The 13,048-nt window shown below is 53.5% G+C and overlaps 2 protein-coding genes across 2 annotated transcripts; both read left to right on the top strand.

The window, feature by feature from the left end:
- Positions 1-1,860: 1,860 nt before the first annotated feature.
- Positions 1,861-2,871, top strand: KRP23_4326 (uncharacterized protein; the record flags this gene model as incomplete). Its single annotated transcript, XM_067889269.1, has 1 exon — positions 1,861-2,871. The coding sequence occupies one exon, from the start codon at positions 1,861-1,863 to the stop codon at positions 2,869-2,871; it is 1,011 nt and encodes a 336-aa protein (XP_067748444.1).
- A 2,636-nt stretch (positions 2,872-5,507) lies between these two features.
- KRP23_4325 (uncharacterized protein) lies at positions 5,508-6,578 on the top strand (the record flags this gene model as incomplete). Its single annotated transcript, XM_067889268.1, has 1 exon — positions 5,508-6,578. The coding sequence occupies one exon, from the start codon at positions 5,508-5,510 to the stop codon at positions 6,576-6,578; it is 1,071 nt and encodes a 356-aa protein (XP_067748443.1).
- Positions 6,579-13,048: the final 6,470 nt, after the last annotated feature.

Genomic DNA, 13,048 nt, shown 5'->3' with positions numbered 1-13,048 from the left:
CTTAAATTGGACAGAGAAATCACTGCGATCCATGAGTAAAGAAAGAGTTGATGCTTCTTCTACCGACCTATTGCCCTACGCTCCTGCCGCTCCTCGATCTCCTGGTCGTTGCTAAGTGAAAGTGTCCGTCCTGATTCGACTCCGCAGCATAACTGCGTTTGGTGGACTCCATCACTCGCCGTCGTGTAAGTTACCACTCGTTTTCCGTTTCGCTCCGTCCAAGGCGAACGTTGTGCGAGGTATATGTAGCGGAGATTGAGCATGAACATTGCAAACCATCAAGCACCTAGTGGCATCGAAGTGCTGTACATTGTACTCAAGTCACCACTCAGTTCATAGGAATCACGAGATGCGTTTATCAGTGGTAAGTTACTATTCATCACGTCGAAGGCAAACCTCAGAGAGCAGTGAAGATGCTTGGTAAATCGTGGGCGTGCTATTATAATAATACGGTCAGGTTCACTAAGACCGAAGTCATGGTCGCATATCCGGATGACGGAGCTTGGTATTACGGTAGAGCATGAGTCTTCGGGAACCAGTTTAGTACAGCACATGCTTTGACGCGGTCTCGTGCTACTGGTATCATACAATTCGTATTAAAATACGGGTTCACCCGCGCCGTACAGGTTCACTCGTCCATATGACTCATACTCTGTCATTGTGGCGAGAAGCGCACAACCTGGTCAATCTGTGCTGCGAGGCATGCTACGCGTTAGGTAGTAGTGATAGGATTACGATGGCCAGGGTGCTTGTGCACGACAAAATTTGACATTTATGATACCGACTTCCTCGGCTTATAGTGGACACCATACATACCGGTACAGTATGGCACGCAGGATTCACGCTGCAAAGGCAGCAGCGACGAATTTCAAGAAGTGCGAGCGCCTTCTGTCCAGCGCACAGCATTGCCCTCATGGCCAACTTTTGGTGAGCCTTGGAGGCACTTTGCCATCACCACGACGCGTCAAATTCTACCTGTCTGTAGCGCGCGGCAGTGCCCCATGGTTAAGCACCTGTGAGCTTCCCCCAGCAGCTCGTCCACCACGAGAGTGCTATTTTCGCCGCTGTCTATTGACTCGACCGACTATGTGATCCGTTATGCTGTTGCCGTTCTTGGTTGCACACTGGTACTCCAGTTTGGCCTACTCACGTAGCCGCCGTAACACTAGGCTCAGAAGTCGATTCACTAAGGTCACATGAATAACTTTTGCGATTGATCCTCGAAAGCTCGGTGACTGTTCTCGCCGCCGTGGCGCTTTGCTGGACGGAATGTCGTCATACCGGTACCAATACTAGTACATTTGTATCGAAATCATTGTTGCAGAACTTATACGCCGAGGCGTCGAGAGGGTGTAAACACTGCAACATGATTGGTTGCTCTTATATGCAGGTATCCATTATAAGCCGAGGAAGTCGGTAATATGGTTTGAGCTCTAGGTGAGCTCATGGAAAGCCGGAGCTGAGGTCCGCAAGAGTGCAAATCCGCTCTGGACTTCCCAATCTCTCACCAGCTGCGCATTCGACTCCACCAAAAGATTTGCCCTATGACAAAGACAAATTATCATACGTTGGTTTCCTTCGATTGCGTGAAAAGCGTTGGTCGCCTGTCCTTGGGCTTCAGGCATATGGGGCGACACATGGAAACCAAGGCCAGTACCGCAGTACCGCTGAAAGCCAAATAATGGCCGTCTAAATTCTGTCGCAGTAACATCGGCAGTTGGTCACTGCCACAAAACATTTTAGCCACTCGCTCGTTTTGGGAGTACTGTCATGCTATCGACGAGCGCATTCAGCTTTGATGGCGCCGACGTCGACCCTTTCATCCATGGCTGCAGCCTCGACTTCATTGGAATTGATCCTATGCTGAACATTGTCTTCGCGGACGAGGTCGACAAAGAGCAGAAACGGCGGCGACACAGCGTCGATATGGTGGCGTTCCGACGCAACAGAAAGCAGAAGCAAAGCGGTTTGCGCAGTGAGTACCGCCGACTCGAGGGACAAGTCAAGAAAATTAGTGCAAAGGTGAGAATGGCCGCTGCTTGTAGCAGGTCCGGATCAACCAAGCCTAAATTCATGGTGGATACGTTACGTGAGCTGATGGTGGAAATTGAGGGACTTCGACACCAGAACATAGCCCTTCGCAACCAGATCGGTCTTCACAGCGAATTCCTGCAACTTCTGCACGAGGCAAACCAGCCCCAAGATGAGCAGAATGAGTCTATTCTGCCATGTATTGAAGAACAGTCTGGCTGGCGCGTGCATTTCCCTGGTGGGGAGCCGTCGTTCTACTACCACCCATTCACACGAGGTATGTTCGACAACACCATGGATTCCTGTGCCTCTCAATTGTCTCCGACCGCTCTACCTGGTAGTGGCGTCGGAGAGTTTCTGGGCTGGAACGTGCGTCAGGCGACATTGGCTTCGGGCTTAGGCTGTCAATATCTTGTGGCAAAGGCGCGATTCAGCAAGCGTGTGCAGTGTTCGCTTCGAGAAGCTTTCGAGGCGATGAAGAGGGAACGCATTGACTCATGGCCTGTGATTGTAACCCCAATGAACTGGAGCAGCAGCTCTTCGGACGTTAGCACAATTGTGCTACAGCGGTTTGATGACAACACGAGCGTACTTGTCCGGAGCGTGCAAGGTGAAGTGAATCTTCGTTACGTCTGCCTCGTGCAACGCTCCTGTTGGACTGAACGAGAGGGCAAGCGAGTTATCACGTACGGGATGGTGATCGCAGACTCGGAGGCTAATAAGCGAAATCGTTCGGTGGAGACGAATGATGGCGAGGTGGAGTGGATTCCGGAGGGAGGCGCGCACCTGACGCTGACGGAGGTAGATGACAAAACCATCGACGTTGTCTACGACCACTGAGGTGGCTGTCAAGGAACGCTGCACGCTCAATATTTATTCGTGCAGTGGGCGCACTACGCATTCCGCTGGGAACAAATGGTCGTACCCTCGCGTTTGCTTCATTCAGAAGCGTAATTGTTAGAGAGAGCGCTTCTCCGTGTAGAAGTAATTTGATATGCAGTGCTAACCAATTGTAAGGATCTTTTTGGGATCCCTCAATCAATTTGTACCTTTGTGTACATGTATTCCTGTGTGAGCTCTGTCCATATATGACCAACATAAATTGTGTATCTTTCGCGGGGAGGACACGGTGGGCACAAAGTCAAGAAGTTGGGGGTTGTTCGTAATCGGGATTTAACGGAAGCACGGGATTTTCCAGTGTCAGTGCTCAAGTGCTAGAACTGTTGAAGAGGAGGCTGATCGCCAGGCACTGTGGCAGTAACCTTGTTTTGCACAATTCAACCTAATGGCTTGCAGAAGGACTGGGCTTCTGCGGGCTACGCAGACGCAATGGGCATCAACGGTGAACACGTGCCCGGAGCCGCCAAATCGAACTGACCATTTCGCTTGAGAACTTACCTCAGTCAGTCTCCTCCATCAACAGTAACGCGATCACCCTGGGTACTACATGCATTATACTGAGTCGTCGACTACAGGACTGCCCTAGCAATGGAGATCTGGGTGCAGAAACAAAGAGGTAATTTTTGCATGCATTGAAAGCAACGGTCCGCTCAGATTCTGGTTACGCAAGGGTACCGACTAGTGACGAGGCTAGGAGTGAAAACCACAAAAACTGCAGCAGCTCGAGCGACATTATTCGTTGACTTGTTCTGAGTTAGCAGTACAACATTCCCGTGTTACACTACATGTAAAATGCTATACATACCAAGCAAGAAGTCGGTCGTATCCTCAAGTAAACAATCTTGGCTGTCTGTATCCTGGGCCAGGATTCCTGGCTGGCGGAAGTCTTGGGTCGGAACGGAATCGAAAAGGACACGTAATTCTGAGTGGTAGGAAGGAGCACTTTCTCATTAATTCCGTAGTGTGACATAACAAGTTTTAGCGCAACTTGAAATAGGTAGTCCAACTGAAGTAATTCATCCCATTCCAATTCATTCATTTCTCGGAGTGACCAACAAGCGTTATGCGTTCCACCACCACCGTCACGATCGACTGCCCCACTCAGATTCAAGACAGGGCCACCTCGACAACACAAGCGTGGGCGAAAGAAGTCAAGGCCGAGTGGAGACAAACGCAGCGATGTGAGACCCTCGCACACTTTCGAGTCCGAAAAAAAAGCAAGTCAGGAACATGCGCCGTGAACGGGACCAATTGGAACTCGATGTTAAGCAGTAACTGACAGCTCTGCACTCGGCCGTGGCTCAATGCAACAAGTCGAAACCTTCCGAGGCCAACATCACCAGCGACGCGTTACGAAACAAAAACCTGGAGGTGCACCAGAGACTGCTACAACTCAAGCGACTGTGGTCCCTCGCTCAGGAAGGATTGGTCGTTGCAACCGGCTTCGATGGAGTCTATTCGAGCCACTTAAACGTGTACGAAGCGAGTGAGAAGTCCCAGGGTGACTTATCCTCTACCAAGGGAGGCCGGCTGGCGTGTGCTTTACCCGAACGACGAACCTTCGTTTTACTTCCACGCGCTCGAGCGACAACAGTTTGAAGCTATCTACAAGGATTGCGTGGACGACTTATTTCTCAACCGGCAACACATTGATCCCGTGGGGACGCTCTTCGAATGGACGGTGTACTACGTGCCACCAACTCGACGCTTGGAGAACGACCCGTTATCGCCCATGCAAGGTTTTGTCTGCGTGCGCGATATTCAGTAAAAGACGTGGGTGGATTGGTGCTCCAGTCAGACCTGAACGGTCTCCCGTTAGTGGTGACTCCTTTGTGGTGGGACAGTGAGAAGCGCGATGCAGTTTCCATTCAGGTGCTGCAGGGATTCGAAACGGATGCGTACGTTATGGTTTGCAATTTGTCCTGCCCAACTCACCACCGTTATCCGTTCGACGAGAACCGCGGTTGTTACAAGATGGGAAACGTGCAGCACTCGGTGGGCTCAGTTTGTGTGCCGCTGGACGCAGAAAATTGTTCTACCAAAGCTACTGCTGCACTAGAACTTGTAGAGATCCGCACACAAAACTTCTCGATGAGAGTTCAACTGAAAGTGAAGCAAGAGCATACGAGCTATGCATTTCCAGGTGGCTGTGTTTTTCGTTTGGACGAACACAGGGACATGCATGGGATAGATAGCCGCTCACCAACGTACTGCACTGTACTCCCCAATCTGAACCAGGGCCTCCACATATGCCACCACGAAAAATACAAAAGTGAACAGCTGCGCAGTCGTGTCGTGCAGAGCCAACGTGTCACACACAGGACTGCTCCGGCTATTTGAGCTCAAGACTTTAGTCAGCCCGACGATTCCTACGGCATTCGAAAGTCAGCATCTTTAGTCAGAACTGAGCTGATCCCATGGTCTCCGCTGCGTTCAAAGAGTCCGAGACCGCTCAGCAATGGGCGACGGCCACGACGAAGAGATGGGCATCGGAAGTTCGTGCGGAACTCCAACGTGAAAAGCATTGCAGACGAACGGCGCGGTACCGACTCAAAAAGCAAGGGAAGCAAGCGGCGATGATCGAGCACCGGCGGCACTTGGAAACCGAGCTGAAGGGTCGACTTGCATCGATAGAGGCCCAATTTGCTGAACAGGAGCACCGTGGGGACGACGCCACCACGATGCGAACGATGCGAACGATTCAACGGCTTGCACTCGAGCGGCAGCTGCTGGCAACAGAGAACTCGGAGCTGCGCGGGGCTGTCGGGAAGCACGCGAATTTTCAGCTGATGATGCTGAGTGAAAGCTGCCAGAGTTTTGGTCAAGTTGGCGGCAGAGGTTGCGACGAAGATGCGAGAATGAGGGACTCGCGCTGGGCACTAGCACCACTAACAACGGAACAAGACGAGCAAGGTTGGCGGGTGCACTTTGTTAACGGCGAACCTTCGTTTTACTTCCACCCGTTCACACAGAGTGAGTATGACGCTGTTCTCAAACGCTGCGACGAGACATTGGCATTCGAACCTCCGCAGATTGAGGTGGCTGGTGCTCTGTTTGGCTGGACAGTTCACCATGCCCCTTTGACCCGGAGGGCAGACAACTCGATCGTCGCTCACGCAAGGTTTACCAGACGAGTGCATTGCTCACTGGACGACGCAGACAAAATGCTGCATACTCTGGATATTGATGCTTGGCCGCTTGTTTTCACTCCTCCAACCTGGGAGTCCCATCAGCGTGAACAGACTTGCTGTCAAATCCTCCAAGAGTTCGATACGGACGCGTACGTACTCGTTCGCGATATTCCTGGTCCATTGCACTTCCGCTACATCAACCTCGCTCGACGGTCACTGACCAAAGAGCAGCCTGATGGTCGACGAATGGCAACATACGCCACGGTGATCACGGATTCGGAAGCCAATGCGCGTTGCCGCGCTGCCGAGCAGGCCGAGTTGTACATTCACTGGGTGCAGGAGGGCGGCACCTACATCAAATTCACGGAGATAGATGAAAATACGGTCGACGTGAGCTACGACCACTGGAGTAGCTGTCACGACGAGCTGCATGCCCGGCATCTGTTCGTTGGATGGGCTCAGTTTGCCATTCAAATCCAGCAGTGGGTTGTACCATCTCATCTATTGACTAGCTGAGATTCATGACAGTACTGGAGCAGGTTGTAACATTGAATTGCCCATTGGAATGCAGCCATTGCTTCCCCGAATGACCCCGTCCGGAAAACAACCCAAGAAATATGTCGAGTTGATTGCAGTTTGCTTCACCTGTTCTATTATAGTAGATTTCGATTGCGTGAATTGTGATTGAAAACGTAGCGAATTACGCAGTCTGAGACCACTTCTACAAAGAGAAAACTGGCCCTGGTTCATGTCAGAAGTGATTGGCTTTTGTCATCTCAAGCCGGGAAACATACTACCACTCAGTGCTTGAATTATAAACCTACTATCTCTAACACCATTCTTGCGTCTGGAATTTTTACCATATCCTAGATGAAGAATTATCGGAAGATGTAGAAGCTTAAAGACAAATTTGAGTGATATTTTAATATCACTATTAAAATATCACTCAAATTTGTCTTTAAAATTACGGTAAGTAAAACAACTTAAGGCGCATCTTTGGCGCTATCAGCAAACTCGGTTTACTGGTCAAGGCAACCGAGTCTATGAGGTGCGTATTGGGATTGGTTTTCTTTAGTTCTGGTGGAATAAGGAATTTGGTGCTGTTTCTTGCAGACGTTCGTTTGGGGGTCCAACATGAAAAGCAGTGATCTCTGTAGTCACGGTCACCTGATACACAAAGTACCATCTAGTACAGGCTTCTGCCCACCTTACAGACCGATTATTCGACATGGGCTTTGTACAAAATGAGACTACGACAATATTGAAGACTCCTTGGTAAACGGATTGAAGTGGAAGGACGACTCGTCACCAGGAAAACGAACTCCCCAACCGGTTTCTGTGTAGCAGTAGAATGTTTTTTCTTGGTCAGAATGTGGGTCTCGACGAGCAAAACATAATTAAACAATGTGTGTTCTCGTACAGCCATGTTCTGCTCATGGATAGTCTATTTTTTATCGATCGGGAATTGCAGTGCATTTTGTCCGCGGGCTCCTTGTGTAACGGGGTTACCTGAAGAGTGCCCGTCACTCTTCCGGGTTGGGTACATGGTGTACCCAACACCACTGACACGTGGTGGTGGCTCACAGCCACCCATACATAAAACATATAGGATAAACTATAGTTGACTTAGGAATTGTATTGCAAGACGATCTCTAGGTAACTAACTATAAATATATCAGTCTATAAACTACGTTGTCTAAGTCAACCGTTCCCCAAGACCGGGAACTAGTGAACCGTCGTTCACTTGGAGTTTGTATACTCCTAGCACTTCCTCGAGCGCAAGGTGCTGTGTGACTCCCGTCACACTTGGTAGCACTTGTAGTCAATCCTCGCCTACGCGGGTAAGATTGGACTACCTGAATCCTCTGTGGTCTCAAGCATTGAGCCACCATGGATCGCAGTGAGTTTCCTCACTTGAACGACTCGCAGTTCGAGTCCGTTCGGAAGATGGCGGGCATCTTCGGGATGGATGCCCTCCAGAGCTTGGCGGCAGCAACACCTGCCGAGCAGCTCGAGCGCGTAAGCGCTTTCGACACGTACGAGCAAGGGCTAATCGCCCATGTACGTGGGAGCCTACAGGCCCCTATGGCTGAACAGAAATCAGTTCAGCCCAAGCCTTTGAGGCTGAAGGTTAACCCCTACGAAGGAAAGGAAGGGGAAAACCTTCACTTCTGGGTCCAAGAGGTCGAGCTCGCTATGGACGTGGCTCTCGTCTCGGACGAGCGACTCCGCGTCGCTTTTGCTCTCTCCCACCTTAGTGGTCGAGCAAAGAGCTGGGCGTACACGCGTGAAGCGACAACGCCTGGATGCTTTGCATCCTGGGCTCAGCTGTGTGAGCAGCTTCGAGCCGCCTTCCTCCCGGCGAACTATGAGTACCGCCAGCGCTCACGCTTCCTTGCGTGCAAGCAAGGGAGGCGTGAGCTGCACGAGTACATCCAGGAGATGCTGGAGCTTACCGCATCTCTGGTGGGAAACCCACTCCATGAACACATCAAGGTGACGGTGTTCATGGACGGCCTGCGAGTAGGCCCAGCGCGCACGCAGCTGTTTCGGGTGCAAGCAAGCACCCTGGAATAGGCGATTCAAATCGCTCTTCAGGAGGAGTACAGCCATCGACAGGCTCGCACTCCTGCCACTGCGTGGCTTGGGGGCTCCACTCAGGGCGGGCCCCAAAGTAGAGGCCCCTTCAACGGTCCTGTGCCGATGGACCTGAGCCTTGCCGAACAGCACGACATTCGCTGTTTCGGCTGTGGCAAACTGGGGCACATGAAACGTGCGTGCCCCGCGGGAGGAACAACACGGCGGTTTCCTCCCAATCCCTTTGGTCCTAGGGGTCGCTGGCAAAAGCCGCGACCCCGTGGCCAGGGGAACACAGGAAACCAGTAGGGGCGGGGCGCCCTAGTGGGGAAGATCTAAGTCTTCATGAGTGGTGCGCGGGTGGTGCGCACCATGAAGGCTTAGCCCCTGAGAGTCTCTGTACTCTTGAAGCGGAGAAGGGCAGTGGAGGGCTGCTTGTAGTACATGCAAGTGTACGGGGATACGATCATCCCATGAGAATCTTGATCGATTCTGGGGCGTCAAAGAACTTTGCGCGCCGCCGGACGGTCGCTCGCAAGAGCGACCAGTTCACCGATGCTTTACGAGAAAGCAAAGGGAACGGGCATGTCCTAGTCAGACTGGCTGACGGGACTGTAGTGGAGGTGCCCAAGGTCTTTATGGACCTGTCCGTCAAGTTTGAGGGCTTTAATTCCACTGAACGATTCCTCGTTCTTGATATGGACAAGTACGACTTGATCCTGGGCATGCCATGGCTTGAGAAGCATGAGCCCTGAATAGACTGGCGCGGCAAAGCCATCGGGGCTAGCCGGCCTGCTGCTACTGACAGAGCATTGGTGAGTCATGTTCCCACCTCTGTCAGCAGCCAGGCCTACCACCGGAACCAAGTCGGGAACGACTCCGAAGAATTAGTTGCGGCAGGAGCCGCAACGGGTGTCATGACACCGTCCACTGCGGGCAACGGACCGCCACAGGCAATGCCGGTGGACGGGACGTCGAGTCCAGCGAGGGGAACTGCAATGCCAACAGTACCCACCGCTCCTGACTATGGCACCGTACGGCCTTCGGCCTTGTCGACGCCAGGTGAAGTCAACTCCCCAAGGGAAACGAGCCCACGTGAGGCCAAGGCGGTCGAGACCGTGGCCAGGGTCGAGGTTGCTGGGAGCACCTCTAGTGTGGGTAACAATGTGCCACACGGAGTCGATGGAACTCCCGACTCCACCCTTGAGTCACCACCGGATGTGGGTAACAAAGGACCACGCCGTGGTGGGCATTGACGACGTCATCGCCGCCGTAAGCCGGTCTGTTGGGACAGCCTGGAGTCGCTACAAGCGACTCGGAGAGAGAGAACTCTCCTCAGGCACGGCCGGCCGAAGGGTGCTATCACTTCTTCGACGGCGGGACCGGGTGTACGGTCAATGCGGGCTCCACAACGTTGGCAGCCCTGCCTGAGGTGTCAGAGCTACTGAACCTCGAGGAAATGTCGATGGACGATTTCCTGGCACAACTGAAAGCCGAGGCAATCGCGGAGATGGTGCTCCTGAAGCCGGAGGCCTCTCCAGAAGAGCTGAGCTCCTCTTCCGTTATGGACAAGGATGTCCTGGACGAGCTTGGCAAGAAGCGCGCAACGCGCACGGGCTCTGCGATCCTCGAGAACCCCAAGGATCCAGTGTATCCTTTGGTGAAGGAGTTCTCGGACGTGGTGTCCAAGGACCCGCCGTCCCAACTCCCACCTGACCGGGGAGTTAGGCACGAGATTGATCTCGTGCCAGGCACAAAGTACTGTGTGACCAGGCAATGGCCACTGCCTCGCGAACAGTGCGAGGTCATTGATGCCTTCTTCGCCGCGAAGGCAAAGGCAGGCATGGTGCGTGAGTCGAAGTCTCCGCACTCGACGCCCACCTTCTGCGTTCGCAAGCCGAACGGGAAGTGGCGTCTGGTTCATGCTTATAACAAGCTGAACAGCGCAACGGTGCCCGCCCAGACACCCATTCCCCGCAAGGATGTGTTGTTGAACAACATGGCGGGCTGCGAGCTTTATAGCGCGCTGGATCTGGTGGATGGATACTACCAGATCCTGATGCGCGAGCGCGACATCCCGCTCACGGCGGTGAGCACCCCGAGCGGCATGCTCTGGGAGTGGCTAGTGATGCCACAGGGCCTATCAAATGCCCCAGCGACTTTCAATCGCTTGGTCACACAGTTGTTTAGACCCTTGCGTGCGTTCACGCAGACGTACTTTGACGATATCTTCGTCCATAGCCGTGCCGGGGAAGGCAAGACGGCTATCGAGGTGCATCTCGAGCACCTCCGTCGAGTGTTTATGGTCATGAGAGCAAACAAGCTCTATGCCAACATCGACAAGTGCGTCTTTGCGGCACAAGAGATCAAAGTTCTCGGCTGCTTCGTCAGCAGCGTCGGCGTTCGAGCCGACCCTGAGAAGGTCAAGGCCATTGCGGCCTGGCCCACACCACTATCCCAAAAGGATCTTCGCAAGTGGTTGGGTCTCGCCAACTACTTGCACAAGTATAGTGCGGGGTATGCCGGGCTGGCACGACCCCTGTCGGATCTCCTTAAGAAGGATGCCGACTGGCGCTGGGAGAGCCGTCATCAGGATGCATTCAACAGCATCAAGGCGAGCTTGCAGCGCGCGCCGGTCCTGGCTTTGCCGGACGAGACAAAACCGTTCAGCGTTGTCTGCGACGCCTCCGACTATGCCATCGGTTGCGCGCTGCTGCAACACAACGCGGACGGATCATCTCGTTCCAGTCCAGGCAGCTTAAAGCCGCCGAGAGGAACTACCCTGTCCATGACAAGGAGCTCCTCGCAATGAAGTATGCCCTTGTCAAGTTCCGGGTACACCTCCTGGGCTCTGAGCCCGTTGTGATCTATACAGACCACGCGTCCTTGCGGACGGCCACCAACTCTCCGCATCTGTCTCAGAGGATGACCCGCTGGCTGTCATTCTTCGCGGAATATAACTTCCGCGTCGAATACAAGCCGGGCAAGCTGAACGTGCTTGCCGACGCGTTATCCCGTCGACCCGACTATGAGCTCGCGCAGATTAGTCGGGTTACGACAGATCTGTACGATCGGATACGCCTGGCGTATCGAGATGATGAGAATCTCTCTCTCATCGTGCGGTTCCTCACCGCTGGCAAGGAGGCCAAGCATGCATGGCTAACGCCCCGCCATCGTGCCCGGCTCCATCGCTATGCGTGGGTCGATGGCCTCCTCCACTACCGCGTGGATCCGGCCGATCCTCCGCGGATAGTCGTCCCCAACGACGAGGATCTGAAGTATGACATACTTCAGGAGGCGCATGATGTGCCTTCCAGCGGTCACCTTGGCCGCGAAAAGACCTTCTTGTCAGTCTCCCAGGTCTTCTGGTGGGCCCACATGTACAAGTGGGTCGCCACGTATGTGAAGACCTGCGAGACATGCCAGCGTGTGAAACCTGCTGGTCATGCCTCGGCTCCTTTGCAGAGCCTGCCAGCCCCGGAAGACTGCAGGAAGTCGATGAGTCTTGACTTCGTCTTCGGACTGCCGGCTGATGCCCAGGGCAACACCGGCGTCCTGGTGTTTGTCTGCCGCTTGAGCAAGATGGTACACCTTGCTCCGGTGGCTGACTCAGTCACCGGTGAACAGACTGCACGGCTGTTCCTGGATGGCGTCTTCCGCTATCATGCCCTCCCTGAGACTATTGTCTCTGACCGTGACCCACGGTTCACGTCTGCGTTCTGGAAAACGCTGTTCCAATTGCTTGGAACACGGCTGCTCATGTCCACGGCCGACCACCCGCAGACGGACGGCCAGACGGAGCGCGTCAATCGCGTCCTCGAAGACACTCTACGCAGTGTCTGTGCCGAATCTCCCGGCACATGGTCGGCCAGTTTGCCGATGGTTGAGTTTGCACTCAACAACGCGGTACACGCGTCCACGGGGTTCTCCCCGTTCTATCTCAACGGGCTCCGGAACCCCCTGGTGCCACTCACTCTCCGTGGTGACACCGCGGCTTCGGTCGTAAGTGGGGGAGAGGCTCGGAAAGCTCTTTCCTCCCAGGTGTCAGACGTGACACCGGCTTCCCTAAAGAAGCAGTTGTCGACTTTTGTCGACAACAGGCTTAATGTGATAAGCCGGGTGCGCGACACAATGGCCGCCGCCCAAGATAAACAAAAGGAGTACTCTGACCGATATGGAAGAGGAAACTTAAACGTGTTTAAAGTGGGCGAGTTAGTTCTACTCGACACTAGGAACCTACCACTAAACTCGGTCAGTTCCGTGCTCAGCAATAAGCTGAAGCACAGGTTTATCGGACCCTTTGAGGTCCTGAGCAGGCATGGCTCCGCCTACACGATCGACTTGCCTAAGTCGATGACGACCCACCCGACGTTTTATGTGGGTCGTCTGAAGCGCTACCACGACCCTCA

This window comes from Phytophthora ramorum (assembly GCF_020800215.1).
Source record: "Phytophthora ramorum isolate Pr-102 chromosome Unknown Phyram_PR-102_s0003, whole genome shotgun sequence".
NCBI classification, from domain to species: domain Eukaryota; phylum Oomycota; class Peronosporomycetes; order Peronosporales; family Peronosporaceae; genus Phytophthora; species Phytophthora ramorum.
This window is presented reverse-complemented; position numbering and strand designations above follow the sequence as displayed.